Genomic DNA, 20,000 nt, shown 5'->3' with positions numbered 1-20,000 from the left:
GGAAACTGTGCTTAGTCAAACTGTTGCCTCTGATGCAAGTAATGAAGTGCTGAACATGGAAACCTCTCAAGAAACAGTCACTGAAAATACACAACAAGTCTTGGAAAGAAAGCTCTCAGTGTTATCAACAGGTACTCAAACGTCATCTGATGAAAACCTCCGGGGAGATCAAGCAGTAGGAGATCAGGAATTTTTGGATCATGATGCCCTGAGTAGTATCCTGGCAAAAAAGGGCAAGGAATCATCAAGAATGCCTTTCTATTACCAGCCAGAGATTGTTATGCATGGACAGCAACCTTTCCTAGTACTTCAACCTGTTGTATTGGCTTCCTTGCCATGTAAGGAAAATGAAGGTTCTTGTCATGGCGAGAAGGATGTAGACAAATCAAAAGTCCCAGTAATTTTGCCTCTGGCCGCCCATGATGTTGACAATGCAACCAAAGATGCTGTCTTAGATCAGATTAATGGCGCTTGCTCTCTGACATCCTTTATGGGTGATTCCAAAGATTTCTTGCTTCAGCATGGACAAAGATTTGGTGATGTACCTCCCTCACTGAATTCAGTTCAGTTATCTGGATTTAATGAACAGGATGGGAATAAAAGGTCTTTAGATGCAGTTGTGGCAGTTACTAGTGCCTTGCCAGTGAAGGAAAACAAAACTGAAGGCTTGCCAGAGTGGGTGCCTCCATCAGAGCTTGATAAGGCATTCTCTGCTGTCAAAGAACGCGTTGCAGTATCAAGCAGTGAAAAGACAGCAACCTCTTTGACGTTTCCAAGCATAAGTTTACCAAATGCAAATCCTTTTGCAAGAGACTTGGAAGCAATGGACAGAGGGAATGGTGATGTCAAAGTCGATGATGTGACAAGCTTGGGTCTGGATAAAGTACTCCAGCAGTCATTGTTTGGACCTCCTACTTCACTGCGCGTGTCGCCTCAGGGTGCGAGACCTAAGCAACTCAAAGGTTATCAGGAACCTGTTCATTCTGTCCAATCAACAAACCCATTTACTCCTGATTTGACACCAAAGAAACATGGGAAAAGACAAGATCAATACGTTTCTGAGCAAGAAAATGAATTAGTTGTTGCTGCAGATGTGCATTCTCCTGCCATAAGTCAACCACCAAACAGGTCTCCCAGGCATCAACTTTCCAGCAAATCCATGGTTACTCTAATTGAGACTACATATGCTGACACTCCAACCAGCTTTGTTGAATTAGCAACTTCAGTTGCACAAGAGCCCATACACACAACCCAAGTTAAGGAAGTGCCTATTCAATGTGATAGAAATTTGAATGAAGGAACTGAGTCAGTCCATAATAAAAGAGTACTGAAAGTGGTAAGTTCAATTCCATAAGCTTAGGTAATTTCATTTGAAAGAGAGTATTACTATTATTATTGCATGGCAAAAATGTATTTATGGGAGGTAACTAATATTGAATTTGTGTACATCACAAACATCTTTTGCTGTAGGTAAAATAGTAAAGGGTTGGTAAAAAATAAAATATAATGGTGAAATTGACCTGAGTGGCTTTGGAGGTCAGTTGGTAGTAAGAGCATTATGCTGACATCACAGAGTTCATGATTTTAAATTCTGCTGAAGTCGCAAGTAGACTGACATAATATTTATTGCTTAAATTGTCCAGATAAGTGCAAGGGTCACTTCTCCCTTTTGTCTTAAGTAAAAGTTAATGGTATCTTTGGTTAAATCTTAGAAAAACCTTGGTTTTGGATGCATTATTTTATCATGATTTTTATTTTTGATCTTTTTTTAAAAATTTTTTAGCCTGGCAGAAAAAGACCAGTTTGGATTCCTGATTCTGCTTGTTCAAACTGTTCAAACTGCAATGTAAAATTCACTGTGTTTGTTAGGAAACACCATTGTCGAGGATGTGGAAAGGTAATTTTTCTTTGCCTGTGTAAAGGGCTAGCATCGTTGAAGCTGTTTTTAATTAATGATAAAACTAATTTTAATTATTGTAAATGCCTCATACAAACAAAATTTAAGGTGGCTTCATATAGTTTCCTGACCGCTTGCAATCTGGTTACTAAAAAGTGGCTGATGGCGCGAGCCTTAAAAGCTTGTGCGACCGACGCACGGCTTTCCCTCGCGGAAGGTAAACAAACTTTGCAAAGTCTTTTTTCTTCAAAATTGTGTGGACATATCATGTTTTTGAAAAATTTACCTATCCATAAGAAGGCTGAACATTCTTTAGAGTCCAACAGAAGGTCAAGTTAAAAAAAATCATTTCCCACAGTTTTTCTGAACAACTTATATGTATCTGATTCTAACAACCATTGTTATTTCAGTTAGTGGAGAGAAACCCCTTCTTGTAGGGGAATTCTTGCTGCAGCACCATAATCATGCCACAAAGGTTGCTAGTCTGCTGCTGTTTTTGTTTTTTTGCTAAATACTTTATACAACTACTTAAATAACATTTAGGACAAGGGAACTGATCAAAAGCCAATGGTCAAGATACCATCTGATCTTAATTTTCAGATTTTTTTCTGAAATAATGAAGATGAAAAATGAATATTTTTTTATTGCAGGGCCATTTTCTGAAGCTGGTCCTTTTCACTATTCCAGAGGTTACATGTGGCACCTCTGAAATAGCCATACCTCGCAAACTAAATATCAGTCCACCTGCTTCTCTCTCTAAATAACCAAGTCTTCCTTATTTTCCTTTAGCTCTTGTAATAAGGTTAATTAAAACCATTAATTTTATCCCTGAAGCACCCGCCATTGACAAGTAAATCGTTTGGTGTTAGACAGAGTAATCTCAGGACTGAAGGGGTTAGCGTTTTGGACATGTCTAAAATGATGTATGGGAAATAACAATTCACATGTAAGCAGTAGGTTTTTATTTTTAGTGATAATGTAGCAACACTACCCATTGAACTGAGAGCATACATTGTGTAGTTTTTGAAATGAAATGGTGCAGTGTTTAAATGGAGTGAGTTGATTGATTGAAACAACCCCTTCAAAAACAAGGTTTGATGAACATGTCTAGGCAATACCAACTGTTGGCAATTCAACTTTGAAACAAGGACAACCCCAATATTTTTATGCATGGTTTGAGTGTTTCCAGTGGCTTGCTTGTTAATCTCAAGGTCTTCTTGCTAAATTAAGCCCCTCAGTCTGACTTTGAGTTTGGATTGTCAACCTTTTATGTTTGTATGAATCCCTGAAAAGAAGTATTTTTGAAGTATCTCTGAAACACAAACAACAACAAAATTTTGTCATATTTACAATTAATTCACAGATATTTTGTAATGAATGTTCTTCACAACTGGCCAGATTTCCTTACATGGATTACAGAATTGGAAGAGTTTGCCCGAAGTGCACAGAGGCTATTAGAGAAGGTATCACAAATTCATTTTATGCAGTCTTTACTCTTTGCAGTGTTGATCTTGCTTGTTTTTATGATAGTTTATGAGAAGAAGAAGCTCATGCAAGAATTTTCCTTTAATATGGAAATTTGTCAAGCTTTTGATTTAACCCCCAGATCTAATTTAGTTTCAGTCACACAAACAACATTTGCAGACCAATAATAAGATTATGAAAGGCTGGGGGTGTAAAGGGCCTAATGTTGAACTTTTGGCCGTTTTTTGATTTTGCTCAAAATTAGCTGAAGTTCTGCAACTGGCGTAGAATTGAATTGTCTTCAGTTTTGAGAAATAAACGAAGTGTACTGTTATAATGCAAAAAAACAATGTCAGCTCCATATTTGAAATGAAAATTTTGTTTTCTTGACACAATGAAATCAGTGGACCAGCACTTACCGGTGTTTGTTTGGTAGATGGTGGTTGAATTTTGTGCTGAAGCAGTACATTCATTGGTAGCTTTGTGTTGATAATCGGATTATTGTGTTGGGCAGCAGGCCAGTGACTTGAAACACTGGTCAATCTTTTTGTGGGAAAGAGGTCTTTCCTCTTTTCTTTTTTCATTGCAAACATGTCTACATGACAATGTTCGTCTTTGCTGTTGTCACTGATTTTCCTGAAACAATGAAGTTGAGCAATGGTGAATTTCAAATGCACCCTAACTTCATTTTGTTTTGTGCATCATCAGTATGCTTTTCGAGTTCAATTTAATCAGCAACCACTTTTCCAAGAAGGACTTATTAAGCTCAGGGAGTCTCTGCATTGGGTTATTCCAGAAAAAATACACAACCCCCCATCTCACCTGGATTTCCTGAAGCCCAAGACCCCCCCTCCTGTCTGGATTTCCAACACAAAAGACCCCCCCTCCTGCCTGGATTTCCGGGAAAAAATATTAGGCTTAAATTTAATTTATTTTTAATAGAAAATACACACAATCACATATAGAAGATGTTCTTTTTTAATTTCTAAAGCTTTGGCTAAATTATATAAAAATTCTGTTGTGTGGAACTAACAAAAGAAAGGAGTGAAAATGCTAAGACGCGAACGAGTGTTTATACATTCTTAGCTCATAAAAATCAATTGCCCTTGTTCTTTCTTTGCGCTAAATATGGTCCAAAAGTAATACAATTAGTAGAGAACATGACAAAAGAGTTCAATAGTCATTCCTTTTGGAGACATAACGTCAGTCTTGTCCACTCAAGATCGAAAACTTTTAAATCAAACATTATCAAACTCTTTTGAAAAACGAGTCTAAACTTGTTTATCGTTCAAATTCTTTTATATCTTAAAGACTGGATAATTAGAGTCACATATCCTACCTTCAAGAGCCTGTAGTTCTAATCTGCAGTGGAAGGAAAGTTCAAACTCGTGTCGTGAAGAGCTTTCTCAGTCTGACATAGTTTCAAAAGTCTTTAGGCTTCGGAAAGACAAAATGTGTACTATAAAGAACCTATCCAAGACAAAAGCACTTGAAACAGCTCCCATTCACGAAAACGAAATTTTAACATATATTTTCAACTTTCAACGAATTATTTTAAAACCGGCTACAGATGGCTTTCAGATTTCGATAGACTCATCCAGATCATGGGTTCTTCACCAGGCTCTTGCGGATTGGGACGCCTATTTGTTTTGCTTTCTCAAACTTGACTTTCTAAATACAAAATGCGAATACAAAGTGCGAGAAGGTGTGAAAGTAAATCAATTGTTTACTTTCTTTACTAGTATCATTACACAAAACAACGGTGGCACGCTCTGTCTGGGTACGAGTAAAAATGTGTCAGGCGTTTCAAACTCTTCGTTGCAATATTGTTGCAACTGCGCTTTCTTTAGTATCTTGTTCGCATTTTCTGCTATAAAAAGACCTGCAAAGGAACTTAGATTATCATTTATGTCAGGTGAGAAATATGTGAACAAAATATTTCTACTATTTTCAGGGTCTGAGAGCGCTAAACTGTCACCAAACTAAACGTTCGAATCGCGTGAACTATCGGTTCAGATGACCCCTGCAGAAGACTTTTTCGAGTTCAACCCCCCCTCCTGCCTGGATTTCCAGGGTCCTTGACCCCCCCTCCTGCGAGAATTTCCAGAATCCCATCCATCGGGGGGGGGGGGGGGGGGGTGTGGATTTTTTCTGGAACAACCCATTTGCAGTTAATTTCTCAAACATGCCTTGTGTGGGCTTTATCACTGCACCTGGAATTTTCATGTTCATTCATGGAATTTGGTGCAACAAAAATGAAATAATAAAAAACTTGAATGGGCGTTGTCTGGCTAAAAAACAATAAAAATTGCAAGCTTTCGACCACTAGAGCTGTGATCTTCAATAGTCTTCATTCATCTTTTTGGCAGTTGAAGACCACAACTCTAGTGGTCGAAAGCTTGCAATTTTTAATGTTTTTTTTTTGCCAGAGAACGCCCATTCAAGTTTTTTATCATGACTCATCCTGGCTGCATTCCTTCAATTTTTTCAAAAATGAAAATAATAATATTATTATTGTATTTCCTGACCAAAGACCCTATCATGCCCTAATACAGTATTTTATTACAGTGCTAATTTATGATAAAATTATTTGGAAAACCTGTATGTGTTAATTTATGCAATGAAGGTTGGTGCTCATTAACGTCTTTCTTCTATTACAATTAGCTTCTCAAAAAATGAGGAAAAGTATAGCTGTACCAAAACAAAGTGTATTGCAGCAGGGCTCTGGAATAAAGCAACAGATGTCACAAAGTATGCAAAAAAAAGAAGAACCCTTTGAGCAGACAGCCATAAATCAGGTTGTCACGGTACAGAATTCAAGGAAACCAGGTTCAGTTCAGTCACTGGCATCCCAGGGTGTTGTCATGCCACAGCCACAAGTTTCACAGGGCGTGATCATGCCACAAGGTGTGGTGAAACCTCAGGCACAGAATTCCCAATTTATGATCCAGCAACCACAGAATTTCCAGGGTGTAATTTTGCCGCCACCACAGGCATCCCAGACTATAATTAATCCACAGCCTGAGACGGTTACTGAGAAGGTTACTGCTGGAGAGGGTGACCTAGGCAGCAAGGAAAAGCCTCCATTAAGAAGAGCAGGAAGGACCAGCTGGCGCAAGAAAACACAAGAAAAAAATAACTTACAGGAACAAAGGAAGTTTTTGGCAAAAGATCTGAGAGGTTAGTGGTTAACTGCTTGGAAAGTCAGTATAGCTGAACTAAAGCATTCCTTTTGGATTTGGATTTGAAAGCAAATTGATTGGCTCAGAAATCCATATTTAACCAATCACAGGCTGAATGGAAACCAAATGTAATATCTTTTTTTGATAATACCCGGTCCAAACCTAAAGACCCAGCAAAACAGTGGACAAGAAATACAATGATCTCATTGAGTTATTCGCCCTCTTTGTGCTCCAGTCAGCAATAGTGCTTGCTGCAGTTTGTTTATGGCACCCCAAGTAATAAAAATAATAATAGGAATAAAGCATCTAAAGATGTAGCGGCGGACTTGTGAAGCACACTTCCAGAAGAATTTTAGAACTTGAGTGAAGTCCTCTGTTTGAATTCTCCTCTTTCGGGTCATTTCGATGGTGATATTCGCATACAATTTCTCGTAGAGAGAACTCCTTTGTTGTGTAAATTTGCGGAACAATTCTTTGTTTTGTACTTTTTCCCGTTAACTATTTTTTTTCTGCTTTGTTGGCGTCGTTTTCCGACAGATTTGCCAAATGGTGTAATAATTCAAGCTGGTCCAGAACTCTTTGTCAATGTAAAGAAAATGAGATGTAAGTACAGGACATCAAAGATACAGTAAATCGTATTTGTTGATGAACACAAGCGCACTTTGACATAAAAAATGCATGTTGGCGAAATCCGCTTGATTTTCAGAGTTCACATTAAGTCTCGTGCTCGTGTTTAAAACATGGAATGCTGCTAGTGCAATTGGGCTTTTTTTTCCAGAAACAGGGTTAATATTTTGAAAATAGTACAGAGAAACGCAAATGATGGAGTCACCTCTTTAATATTAAGAACGGTTATTCCAAAAGCAGAATTGTTCTCGCGCAGGTAATGTGGGAACCAGTTTCGGGAATAGTTTGGACACGATTTACTTTAAGAATGACATTTCCTCTTTTTCAAGGTTCCCTGAAGATAACGCATATTCCTAGTATTCCAAGCATCCTGGATTCTCTTAATCCCACGCACTGTAGCAAAGGAAAAAGAATTGTATTCACTTCATATCGAAAACGAAGAGTGTCCAAAAGCAATACTCTTACTGACTATGCTGTGTATTCCTCTTCCAGGATAGCCTTTAAAAGGAAGCACCTAATCCTAAGATTTGATTTGTGTAAGAGAGAAATGACCGTCGCACTTCAATCTGGACAACTAGAGCACTTGTTTATTTTAGATATCTTAAAATTTTTAGGTGGCTTCAGTGGGATTCGAAACCATGCATGACCCCTCCGCGATCCCGGTCCAATGCTCTACAAAACTGAGCTATGAAGCCACTGAGTTGAGAGCAGGTCAATGGGCACCCAACGAGAATATAGCATTGTTAAACGTATTTTAGTATTTAAATGGTAGATATAGGCATATTCTTATCCCCTAAAAATTTTTCATCTGTTCGGATTTCCTAGCTGAACGTCTAGTGATCCGAAAACTATAGGGATCAAAACTAACCTTTTCGAAAATTTCAGCCAGAAAAAAGGCTCCCTAAAATTCTAGGTGACCTTTCTAGGGTAAAAATCCGTTAAAAAATGGGCAATTATACCATTTTTCAGATGTTCGAAAATCCTAGGAGAGGCAGGCAAGCAAGAAATTAATTTTACAACAAATGTTCCGAAAATTCTAGATCTCAAATCGTCTTCCGAACAGATATTTTGCGAAAATTGACGTTGGGTGCCCCCAAGGTCAGTTTGCTTGGGTTATGTCTTCCCGTGAAGGACTCGATGACGGAAATAAATTTATGTATTAAAGTGCGGGTTATGGACGTCGTAAGGGAGAAATGATCGTAAGTAGTTGCAATTGTCTCTGAAGAATTCAGGCGGCTTCAACGGGATTCGAGCCCATGACCTCTGAGATGCCGTTGCAGTGCTCTATTTGTATTTGTATTGCATGTAACGATCAATCTTTTCAAATCTTTGCAGTAAAGGAGAAAACTAGGGAGCTTATGGTGTGGTGCTTCAAGAGTCAAGGACTCCAAAAGGTCAACCATTCGGAATTGGTGGTTATGCTAGAGGTTAGGAAGGAGGAGGACATCTTTCCTGAGGAAGTTTTGCGCGTCTACAAAGGAATCCTATACTTGGCTTCCAAATTCGGTATGTGCATGATCACTGCTCCCCGAAGTTCACATTTATTCTGCTTCTTTTTGTCGCTAGACATCTTTTGAATTCTCTAATTTGTCGAGGGGGTACTTGCCCGTTGTGTAAGTGATCTGGCAGAGACGATTGCTTGGTTGTCCTGGACGGGGGTTTCCTCAATCGCTGCATCCGTGTATATAGCTAGTGGTCAGTGTTGTTGTTGTTGTGATTGGCGGATTTTGATCCCAATCCTGATCAATCTGAATTCTTCTAAGGGAGAGGGTTTTGAAAACCACGTTTTCACCCTGAAGTTACTGTATATTTTTACCTTTGGCGTATTTATTTCCTATAGGAAATTATTTTGAGCATGGCAACTATTTGTCAAGTAATAAACAGTTCCTTGAAAGTAGCAGTGATGCTGGTTTCCTATTCGTCTCAAGTGAAATTAAGGTAAATGGCAGCTCGTTTAAAGGGACACTAACTTTCTTTCCTTTGGTTTTTACTCCATGTACCCCTGTAGGGAAATTAACAAATCGCATGTGGTTCAGCGTTGTCTTAGCCTGTTCTAGGCTCCCAGATAGTCGGGAAAGCGAAGAAAACTGTGTGCGAAAAACGAATGGGACTTGGGTCGAGGCGGCTCGACCCTAGTCCCCATTCGTCACAGTGGTCAAAATGTTGGACATTTCGACCACCGTGACGACGCTTATCGTTGTCGATAAGAGTACAGACACGCTGAACCACGTTCGATTTGTTTTTTTTACCACAGTTCTCAATGTCAGAGAAATGGTTATTTCAGACCGTGACCAAGATCGTGACACAAAGAAACAGAAAGCGTTGTCTATAACTTTCTCGCAATCGGATTGGTTAATTTTCCAAAATGAGCGTTTCTGATTGGCTTTTACAACAAGAGAAAGTTTACGCGAGGCGCACTTTACATGTAAGTGCTCATAGCCCTAAAAAGTGCGTCTTTTAACTCACTGACACAAAGAATCGTGAAACTTACGGAAATATCTGTTATGTGTGAAAACCTCCGATTCCAGTCGCCCCACGGCACACCCACTGCCAAACACACAAACAGCCCGTTAGCGATTGTTTCTTTCGGCCGTCAAATAGCAATTATCTGCATAATTAGCACGCTTGAATATTTCAATCTTCTACCTGCTTTCCCTCAACAATAGTCATGGCCTTTAGACGCTTATTAGATACGTGACGCATTATTTTTTTTTCGCTTTGAAAGAACTCAAGCTTTTTCTTTTATACAACAGCCTAAACCTCTCGGACTAAAGGACATGAAGACACCCTTTCTGTACGGAATCTTAATCAAGAGGTGTGAACTTCCTGCTGCTATGTTTACTCCCGGTCGACTTCTTCTCCGATTGGGCTACGAGATGAAAAGTAAGGAACTTATTTGTGCCGCAGGAAATTTGTGTAACCCTCAGCCATCTTTCCTCCCCAGTTCCTAATCCTGCTTTGAACAAATAGGCGTGTTTTCATTTCAATTTAATTTGTGAGTTAATTGATTTAATTTGCTTGAAGCCCAGTCCACACGAGCAGCATTTATGTGACAATTTATGTGGCAAATACATTTGATCGTGTAGGTAGTCAGTTAAGTGGGTCATGATCATGTAGATAGTCAGTTGAGTGGACCAGCAATGCCTTTGGACAGTAGAGATAAAGCATAAACAAGGCGAGGTTGCCTAGTTGTTCTCCAGTGGCGCTCACAAAGAGGCAGGAATTTGCCACATTTTATGTGACGAGTCGTCTGCAGAGCAATGTTTCGTAGTTGACAGCTTTTATTTGTCACATAAAAGCTAACTCGCCAGCATTTCAACGAATACATTTGTCACATTAAAATTGGCCAAATGTCCTAGTCACATAACAATTGCTCGTGTAGACGGGGCTTAATCTGTGAGTCAGCCAAATGGCTTTGTATGCACATCGGTTTTTCAGTGAAAACTCTGATTCAACAAGCAGCTTTAGTGCAGTGACCTCCATTTTTTACTGGCTCGAAGTTAGTAATGCTAACTTCTTTATTTTGTCCCTCAGGTTTCCCATTTCCGTTGTGGAGCTCTCGAGATCGTAAGCCAGTGAATTTTGGCAACGGACAAGATGACAGATTCTATCATACTTTGTCTGCTATGGACAAGTATTTGGTAAGTAACAGGTAGTTACCCCGCCCCTCTGGTTAAACGTGTATCCGCCCGCTGATCATCGTAAACGATTTTCAGAACTGTCGGTCATAGTAAAATATTGTATAACTTGGGCCTTATGTTTTTTAGATACAGTAAACACCCACACATAAGAACCTAGAAATTAAGACGTTAGGCCAAAAATTTCATTTGAGACCCCCGTTACATAAGAACCAGTAAAGCGTAAAAAATTAAACAGGTTCTTATTTTAGGAAAGGACCTTGGAATTTCAAGCGTCTGGAACAAATTTTAAACTGCACAGATCTTGTTTAAAACTTTTGTTCATGGTTATGATTGAAATAAAAGGGATGATCATCCTCATCAGAGGAAATCAGTCATACCATATGTATCATAGAGTAGATATCTTTTGTGGAAGTAAGAACCAATTTAAGATTCTAGATAGCCTAAAACTAATGTAAATACCATTTTTATAAGAACCTATGTAGCCTAAATTGGAAAAATCTTTGTTTTTATATGTGGGTGTTTATTGTATCAGTATACGCGCGTTCAGTGAACCGTATTATACGGTGAGTTCGCTAGATATATATATATTTTTGCATGAATTAAGGATCTATAGATATGGCCCCAGTTGTTCGAAGGGTAGATAGCACTATCCACTGGATAAGTCAATTGGTTTTGCTAGTGTTTATCCGCTGGAAAGTGATTTATCCGGTGGGTAACGTTATCCACCTTTTTAGCAAGCGAGGCATGTTCAATATCCTTCTAACCACGCTTGATCGAGCCTTTCCAGTTCAGTCTACGGCCCTCGCGCTGTTCACTTTGCCAAGTAATTGAACTAAGAAAAGGGAAAAACGGCGTCGTTAACTTGACTTAAACTGATGAAGTTAAATTCAAGACCCCCCCCCCCCCCCCCCCGCCCAAGGGGGGATGGAACTCGGCTCGGCGCAGGCGTAACCCCATGCAAGTCCAGCAACCTAATCACTGATGTCGACGCTGGCTTTCTTTTCTCCGAATGTTATTTTGTTACTAGTGAATTAGCCACTTCTTTCCACAGAAAACCAGTGTCCCTGAAGCACTTGTCCCCGGCCTGTATGTGGTCAAAGAGGACAACAAAGTCATTCTGCAGATTCCGAACAGCGGGCAGCGAGCGGTATGTTATGAGATTATGAGAAGTACTTTGCAGTGAAATGTGTAGAGTAACTTCTCATGATGCGTAATGGGTGATTTAGAATGCTCATCTTCTCTGTCACAAGCTTCCAATAGACCAATTCGGCTAACTCAATGTTGTACCCAATTCAATTCCTCTGGGAATAAAACGTTTTGTTCCAAGAATTTCCATATCATTTAAATGTGAATGCTTCATTGTCATGCAAATTGAACACACAAAGAATCTTAACCCCGAGAGATTTGAATTGGGTACAACATTGAGTTAGCCGAATTGGTCTATTGAAACTTAGTTTTACAGTCACATGCGGACTTGCTGAAAATGGATCCATCCCATACCCGTTTGACTTTTATTTCACTGTTAATTTGACTCGAATTTTATTTTATTTTTATTTTATTTTTTTGCGTTCAGTGCACCTTTGCTTGTCTCGCTTAAGTTAAAACTCTCGTTGTATTTTGAACGATGAAAAAGGGCTGATTTGAGTGCAAACAAAAGAGCGTTGAAATGGCAGCCGTGGAGAAGGGGGAGTGGATCATACATCGCACAACTACTGGAGTGCGGCCGTTGACTATAGGTCTGTTATTTTGCTGAACAAATGCTACTGTGTGGGTGAGAAGGGCATTTTTTGTTCAAACTGTACCTAAAAGGATTCCCAAAGAACGGCGTGAATCGACAAAAATAGCACACTCTAAGGTAACTAAAATCCTTCTTCTCCCGGCCAAGCTAGACTGTGGAAGGGGGAATTTAATGCATTTCAATTGTGGAACTTTTTCAGTTTAGCGGCAACGACTACTACCAATAAAGGCCTACTCAAGAGAGCAGAGTAGAATAGACTAGACTAGACTGTACTTTGTTAAGTGGATGAAAAATAAAGGACAGTCAACGCCGTTTTCCATTTTAGTCCACTGAATGTACACAAGTTCAACAGCCTTCCCCCAAACTAGTACCAACTTACTGAGGATGCATTTAACCTAGATTCCATATTTCCTCATCTGTAGTATCCCAAACAGTTTCTGTAACAGAAAAGGAGAAATGGGAAAAACAAAAAAAAAAAATAGAAAAAAAAAAATGGTGATTTTACAAGGACGAAATTAAAAAAAATGTGTTTCTCTCTCCCTGGGTCCTGTTCTCCACTCCCCAAAAGAAATTGGAAGCTCAATTTGACGGTTTGCCGCGGAGGGAATGGGGACTTGGCTCGGAATTTCGGTGTCCCAAAGTTCGTAATCACACTGTCGTTATTCTGTATGTGGGCCATGAATATCTTTCATTGGACCGAGGATTTTGCGCCATATAAATTCGTGGACTCGGGTACTATCGTTCCCACGGCACCGCTTTGAGTCAAGTTTCCTCTGTAAGAGTCCTCTTTTTACGCATGTCTCACAGGTCGTGGATCTCTTCGACCGTCTGGTAGAGAAAGAGAGCCAAACAGCAACCGTTCCTCTGCTCTCTGACAAACCTCCGTATGTAGATCACTGCATGGTCGTGCTGTGCAAAATACGAGGTGGAAAATACGTGCAATCATCTAGAAACGTATCAAACTCATCAGGTAACGTAATTTGATAAGGAAAAATCCTGTGAGTGTTTGAAGTCCAGACTGCACGTTGTCCTTGTCGCGTCTAGTCTTTTGTGGTTTGTGTGAAAGTAGAGAGATAAAGGATCGCGTTAATGTAAAACGGCAAACGCGAAATGGTGGGTTGCTGCTTGTCATAAAAGCGTGAAAATTATGTTATTTTAACTCGTCTCTCTCTTTTGAAAAGTTACTTGCATGATACCTGCTGCTTGCACGCCAGAAATGAGCTCATATCAAACGAGTTTCCTCCATTTTTGGCAAAACGACAATTTTAGTCCGACATTTGCCCATAAGCGTGAGGCTTAATCTCTGTGGTCTTTCAGAACACGCGACACGCCCCAGGAATGAGATTTTGAAACAAAAGATATTCCGACATCTGTTTCGTATGTATAGGCATTCGTTGTTTGAGCGACTCACGAACCCTTTTATTATGGAGTGTACATTAGACCTTTATCAGTCCATCCTTGAAATTTTGAAGGGAGTATAGCTTTACGATCGCGAGTTTTTTTGGTGTAAATTTAGGACGAGGCAAATGAAAGGAAATCAATCGATACGACGAATTGTGTGCCTAAGCAAAGGGCTTACTTGTAGGCGCAGGAACAACGGTCGCGCGAACTCTGGAGGTGAGTAGCACCAGATTTCACTCGGGCATTTTTCGCATTCGTGAGTCTTGCAGCGTAGTGGAACCCTGAGAAAGACTATGAAGTGTTGATTACATGAGCTCAGTTGTGTTTTAACGACCTGAACGGGGCCACTTGGTGTCCAGTGCTATATGAATTGTTCATTGTAGTATCAATTCGCGTACATGTACTTTCTTTCGTCAGCAAGGGGCATTGATGATACAGCCTGCGCGGGATAAACGATAAGATAAGAATTAAATTTTCGAATTCTGGCCGCCTGGATGGGCCACGGAGGCTTGGTATGCCATGAAGCTGGAGTTCAAACTGAACCACCTACCACACCCGCACAATGACCATGACAATTGATCAAAGAGATAATAAACAATTATTCCATGAGCGAGCGTTGGATATGAGATGGTAAATAGCCAGCGAGGCGCGTAGCGCCGAGTTGGCTACAACCAGTCTGATATCGAACATACGCGACTGGAATAATTGTTTTATTAAATTCCTTAAACTCCAAAAGTTTGGAAGTACGAAATACGAACAAAAAAAGCGAGAAAATCCGAGCAAAATCGAGAAAACTTGATGAAAATGCGATGTTGTGTAATACCTTGTGGTCAGACAGACGCAGGCTCATCACAAAAACATTTCTTGCCCTTTTGTATACTTCTAGACGTCGGAATTGATCCAAAGTTTCCAGAAAAAGGGGTTTTTTTGCTTTATGTATTCAGAGAGAAATTTCGGTCTCCGGCGAAAAAAATTTAGTTTAGCAACGCTTAGCACAACCAATTGCTACATAAGGTCAAACTAACATATAAATTATGAGCTGATAACCGAGAGTGAGTAAACCAATCAGAGCACAAGAAGTGCATCAAGCGAGGTTGAGAATTTAATAATTGCCCTTAGAGAAGATATTCTGTGCACTTCAACTTAATGTGACTTGAATTTTGTTTTTTTCATATCTAGTTGTAGGTCTTGGATTTTTGATGCTTCATCTTGGAGTGGATTCTTCTTCCCCTCTTTGCTTTGGGGGCGAACTTTTGGACGGTAAGTATCAATAGAGAGCTTAGGTTTTATTTTCTACTGGTCATAAAACCATAAAGTGAACTTATTGACTTAGTAGGAGGGCCTGAGGGAAAAATGTTTGGCACGAGTTTGTGGCCGTACGGACACTGAGCTGCGACCAATTTTTCTTCTATCCTATGACGAGGCGAAGTTTTGTTTTCCTCACGACGTTTTCTCGTTATGCCCAGCAATGAAATTTATTTTAAGCAGTCGTTGGAAAGTAGTTTAGATTCTTGTTCCGAAAGCACATTATCCCAAAGTCCATCTGAATAAAAAAATTCGCTGTGGTCGTATTCACCTGCTGTCCTTCATTTTGTGCCGACAACGCAAAAACAACGATTAAGAAAAATCTTGTTAACGAACTGCTCCAACGGGTCTTGAGGACTTTTTTTCCGGACCGGCTCACGCAAACCCGTCCGGAACCCGCGTACATCAATTTCGATGTGATTTCCTGTAGGATTGTGTCAATGGATATGCAGAAGTCTTCTGATTAAAAAATCCTTATTTTTCTCTTGTTATTACTCGATGGACAGCATTCAGTAAAAGGAAAGAAAGGAGCTGAAATGGAATAGGTTTCATTGTTCTTGAGCAAACAGCAAATTTCAACCGGACATTTGCCGTAAACGAACGTGAAGCTCAGGTTGTCAAATGTTTCACTAGTCTATTGCTCGCAAATACCTGGTAGGTTGTTCTCAGTTTGTGCGGTGACAACTCTATCACTGCGATTTCAATCGACGCAAAACCATCAGTCACAAAGTAAATACGATTCTCTACCCGAAACACCCCGGGTGCACTTGGGTTTTTCTCGTGCACGTAGAATCAAAATAAAGGAAACAAATTAAAATTTGGTTGTGAGGCTCCATGTTAAGCATATTGTTTAACGGTATCAGACGCGTCAAATTTATACAGGATACTGATAGTGAACTGTTGAATGTTTCTGCAGACGGCGTACTACTTTTCTTCTCCAAAAGTCACACCGAGCAACTCCGACAAAGCTTGAAAGAAAGATCTAACTGCTATTTTTATCTGGGCGATAAATTTGAAATCGCACACTTTGAGCTTCGCTGGATGCAAGATGCCAGTTATCTCGTAACGAGAGTATCTAGACAGAATTTACAACAGAAAACACCTGTTGACTCCATTCCTTCCTCTCCAACGGAGACCTCAACGACAAATACGACTGCTGGAGACAAAACAGTTCAAGGGACTGGTAGTGACTATTAACTCAAACCGAGTTACAAGGTAAGTTACTTTTCAAGTTCAAGTGGGGTTAGGGTTACATATCGGTATTTATTCATAACACACCAGCATTGTTGCATGACAATTGGACTTATCACGGAACGGCTCGCGGAAAAGTACTTGCGAAATCTCGAGGCAAAATTTGCTCTGAACAAACCGCGTGTTAATTAGTCTACACGAAACTGTACTAATTACGTGAAACGAAGTTTTAGTCATAGCGGAACCCATTTATGGAATAATTTGCTCCTGAATTTAAGGAAAGCTAGCTCTATTGCGCAGTTTAAACTTGTTAATCGAGCATGTATTTGGCGAAACGCCATTCAGCTTGATGAAATGTTGGACAAATAATGAATGATCGAAATCAGCACATTTTGCAGTCGAAGATTGTTTGATACTCGTCCTATGACCTGCATCCAACAAGTTCAAAGTTAACGATGAAATGATATATGAAATGGATCATATATGAACTGCAGATATGAAATCAAGTGAAGCTATGATCCTCGCAGTTATGAACGCAATTTTTGCAATTACGTAAAGAAGCCTGAAAAATTCAGGACTTCAACGGGGTTTGAACCCGTGACCTCGCGATACCGGTGCGACGCTCTAACCAACTGAGCTATGAAGCCACTGACGTTGGATCATAGCTTCACTTGATTTCATATCCGCAGTTCATATATGATCCATTTCATATATCATTTCATCGTTGATTCATTCCTCACGGGAACATTGGAACCCACAAATGACCAGCTCCCAACGTCAGTTAGAGCGTCGCACCGGTATCGCGAGGTCACGGGTTCAAACCCCGTTGAAGTCCTGAACTTTTTAGGCTTCTTTACAAAAATTGTGTTCATAACTGCGAGGATCATAGCTTCACTTTAAGTTCTAAGTTGTTGAACGAACAAATTTGTTATTACACGTAATACGTAGCGTTTGACCCTTAAAAGCGGCGAAATACGAGATACAAAAACCCTCAACTTGGCGCGCAACATTGTTTCGTTGCAAGGTTGGCTCGATGTTTACCGTTTTTCACCTTGCATGATCAACTTATCGCGAAACAAAAACATTTGTTGCGGGTTGAAGAAAGTTGTTGCGAAAAGTAGAGCGCGGGTCTACTATGAGCAACAAATTTTGGCGTTGTTGCTCGTTTTTCATCAAGCTCACAACTTGTCGCGCAACAATTGTGCACGTGTACTAGCAAATCAACCAATCAGCGTGCTGCATTTCTTCAACCCGCAACAAATGTTTTTGTTGCGGGTCAAGTTGATCATGCAAGGTGAAAAACGCGAAACATCGACCAAAACTTGCAACGAAACAATGTTGCGCGACAAGTTGAGGGTTTTTGTATCTCGTATTTCGCCGCCTTAAGCCTCGTCATTACTCTTTACGGTTAGGAAAGTGTCCTTTAAACATGCTAGTTCACGCTTTGAAATTTTCATCAATTTTTCTCGTCTTTTAACTTTCTCAAGGTAACCGCACAATCTCGTAGCTGAGTTTAGAGGAACTTAGAAAGACAATGTTAATACTCTCTTTTGCGTGCCCGCAAATTCCTTTGAAGCAGATTGCTTTCAGAGAACGGGGAAGAATTTTGTTAAAACTTTGAATGTACGTACACAGCCGGACAGAGTTCTCGTTGTCGTTTGCATTGTAGATCTGGCCACTGTCAATAGACTTTTTATCCAGTACGTTCTTTTTCTTTCTTTACCAAATGTAGAAGTGGTCAGTGGGCCCTAGTGACCTTCCCACAGCTCTCATCCGCTCCCTTCAGATGACGCTGCAAACTGTCAAGGTACCCGTGGTTTCGGAAGGAGGACTGGTGATTAGTTTTGAGGATTAGAGTCGTGAGACGGAATAATTATGACCCATGGTCACCTGACTCAATGGCTCTTTTGATAGAGATAATATGGAGCGCAGGCAACGCGACGTTATTGAGGCGCGGCCGGCAACCGGAAGTGAGCTTTTTCCCCTTTTATCTTGTCTTGTCACAACCACATTTATAGTAGTAAGTATCTTTTCTCCATAAGAAATGATTATTTAAAAAATCTGGGGGAAGACACTACAGTCCTGGAATGCGAAATGTTCTCTTCCGATCGCCGTCCGCGTCTCAAAAACGTGGCGTGCTTAATCTTCCAAATACGGAGAGCAAGCATGCGTTGTTTTTGATCCACGAGTGGCAACCGGAAGTGAGCTAGTTTCCTTTTTAACTTGCTAGATATAATCAACTCTCTCGTAAGCCATCAACCTTGGTGCACGACAAAGTGCTCGCTTACGGGAAAGATCAACAAAATAAGTCTAACATTGGATTGATCAATTAATTACATAAACATATTATCTAATCAGCTAAAATTAGGCAAATAGAAACTAATTTATTTGATTTGCAACAAATTTCACATGCAACAAATTTCACATTCAAATTCCACATGCAACAAATTTCGGGAAAAGTAGAGTGGAGTGTACAGTACTTGTCAGTGTGTCTCATGTTAATGAAAATCACCTGAAATTTAAACCGAACAAAACCTAGGAAAACAACGGCAAACATGGGGTGCATATACTTGAAATCTTAATAATGTATTTACATTACTCGGTCGCATTCGACCGTGAGCCACTGAATGAAAAAGATGGAAATGTAGTTGCAGTAGTGAGGCCGCTGTCAAGAAATTTTACTGAAGCCGAACATCCCAACACCGTGTCATAGGAAATTGTCGGCCACATACCACTACAAATGTCTCAGTATGTTAGCAAATTCTTGAAACGAAGGACTAACAATGGAAAGGCCATTATAACAGGAAAACGTGTAAATCGAGGAGCAGGTTATGGACTGGAAATTCCCTGCAGTTACATTTTCTACGAAGACAATGACATTTCTATTCCATGGCTTAAAGAAAAGATTGAAAGCACTGGCATTTTATGGCCGTTTTTATACTAGAGACGTATAATCCGTCCAGACGAATCATGCGTCTCTTATGTTATCCGTCTGGTGTAACTGAGACGGGACGAAGTATATGAGACGCATAATTCGTCTTGGACGAACTTGGGCAAACATTTTTTCTGCGTCTGTTAAAATCGTCTAGTATAAAGACGGGCACTAGACGCATAATGCGTCTGGACGAACTTTCCAGTTTAGTGCGTCTTCGAAGACACAGAAGACACAGAAAACAAAAGAATATGTCAAATTTCTGGCCTAAAGAGTGGTCGCGGTCGCTTTAAAAATTTGAGTGGGGGTCGCTTACGAGAGAGCTTTGGGAACAGTATTTAACTGAGAGACAAAACGGTTGTTTACGAAGTGGTCGCTTACGAGAAGTGGTCGCAATGAGAGAGTTGACTCTCTATATATATATATTTTCTATTTGAAGCGATTAGTTTAACAATCTGGGCGAGACTACTGTATTTATACAGGGCAACCATTTCAGTTATACAACTTGTATCAATATGGGCCCTGTGAAACTAATAATAACTGTAAATAATACAAAAATATATAATAGAAAAGATAAATAATAAAATAAGAAATATGCGCTAACATTTACGATTAAAGAACA

At 39.9% G+C, this 20,000-nt stretch overlaps 1 protein-coding gene across 5 annotated transcripts in view; it reads left to right on the top strand.

Annotated features, from left to right (window-relative positions):
- Positions 1 to 20,000, top strand: part of LOC137993166 (uncharacterized) — a 22,938-nt gene that overhangs the window by 2,899 nt on the left and 39 nt on the right. For 3 of the 5 annotated variants that reach the window (XM_068838863.1, XM_068838861.1, XM_068838862.1), the window contains exons 2-15: positions 1 to 1,336; positions 1,784 to 1,897; positions 3,261 to 3,360; positions 6,026 to 6,541; positions 7,081 to 7,146; positions 8,506 to 8,676; positions 9,011 to 9,108; positions 9,924 to 10,053; positions 10,705 to 10,811; positions 11,863 to 11,958; positions 13,357 to 13,519; positions 15,130 to 15,210; positions 16,172 to 16,470; positions 18,179 to 20,000. The exon at positions 1 to 1,336 is cut by the window's left edge; the exon at positions 18,179 to 20,000 is cut by the window's right edge. In XM_068838863.1, coding sequence (XP_068694964.1) covers positions 1 to 1,336; positions 1,784 to 1,897; positions 3,261 to 3,360; positions 6,026 to 6,541; positions 7,081 to 7,146; positions 8,506 to 8,676; positions 9,011 to 9,108; positions 9,924 to 10,053; positions 10,705 to 10,811; positions 11,863 to 11,958; positions 13,357 to 13,519; positions 15,130 to 15,210; positions 16,172 to 16,452 — 3,259 coding nt within the window. In that variant the 3' untranslated portion in view covers positions 16,453 to 16,470; positions 18,179 to 20,000. Of the gene's footprint in view, positions 1,337 to 1,783; positions 1,898 to 3,260; positions 3,361 to 6,025; positions 6,542 to 7,080; positions 7,147 to 8,505; positions 8,677 to 9,010; positions 9,109 to 9,923; positions 10,054 to 10,704; positions 10,812 to 11,862; positions 11,959 to 13,356; positions 13,520 to 14,065; positions 14,222 to 15,129; positions 15,211 to 16,171; positions 16,471 to 18,178 lie in introns of those variants that run through there. The other 2 variants (XR_011121822.1, XM_068838864.1) reach the window with 2 other exon arrangements.

Source organism: Montipora foliosa, chromosome 2 (genome assembly GCF_036669935.1).
Source record: "Montipora foliosa isolate CH-2021 chromosome 2, ASM3666993v2, whole genome shotgun sequence".
In the NCBI taxonomy this organism is placed as follows: Eukaryota; Metazoa; Cnidaria; class Anthozoa; order Scleractinia; family Acroporidae; genus Montipora; species Montipora foliosa.
Note: the sequence above shows the minus strand (reverse complement) of the source record. Positions and strands in the feature narration are given on the sequence as shown.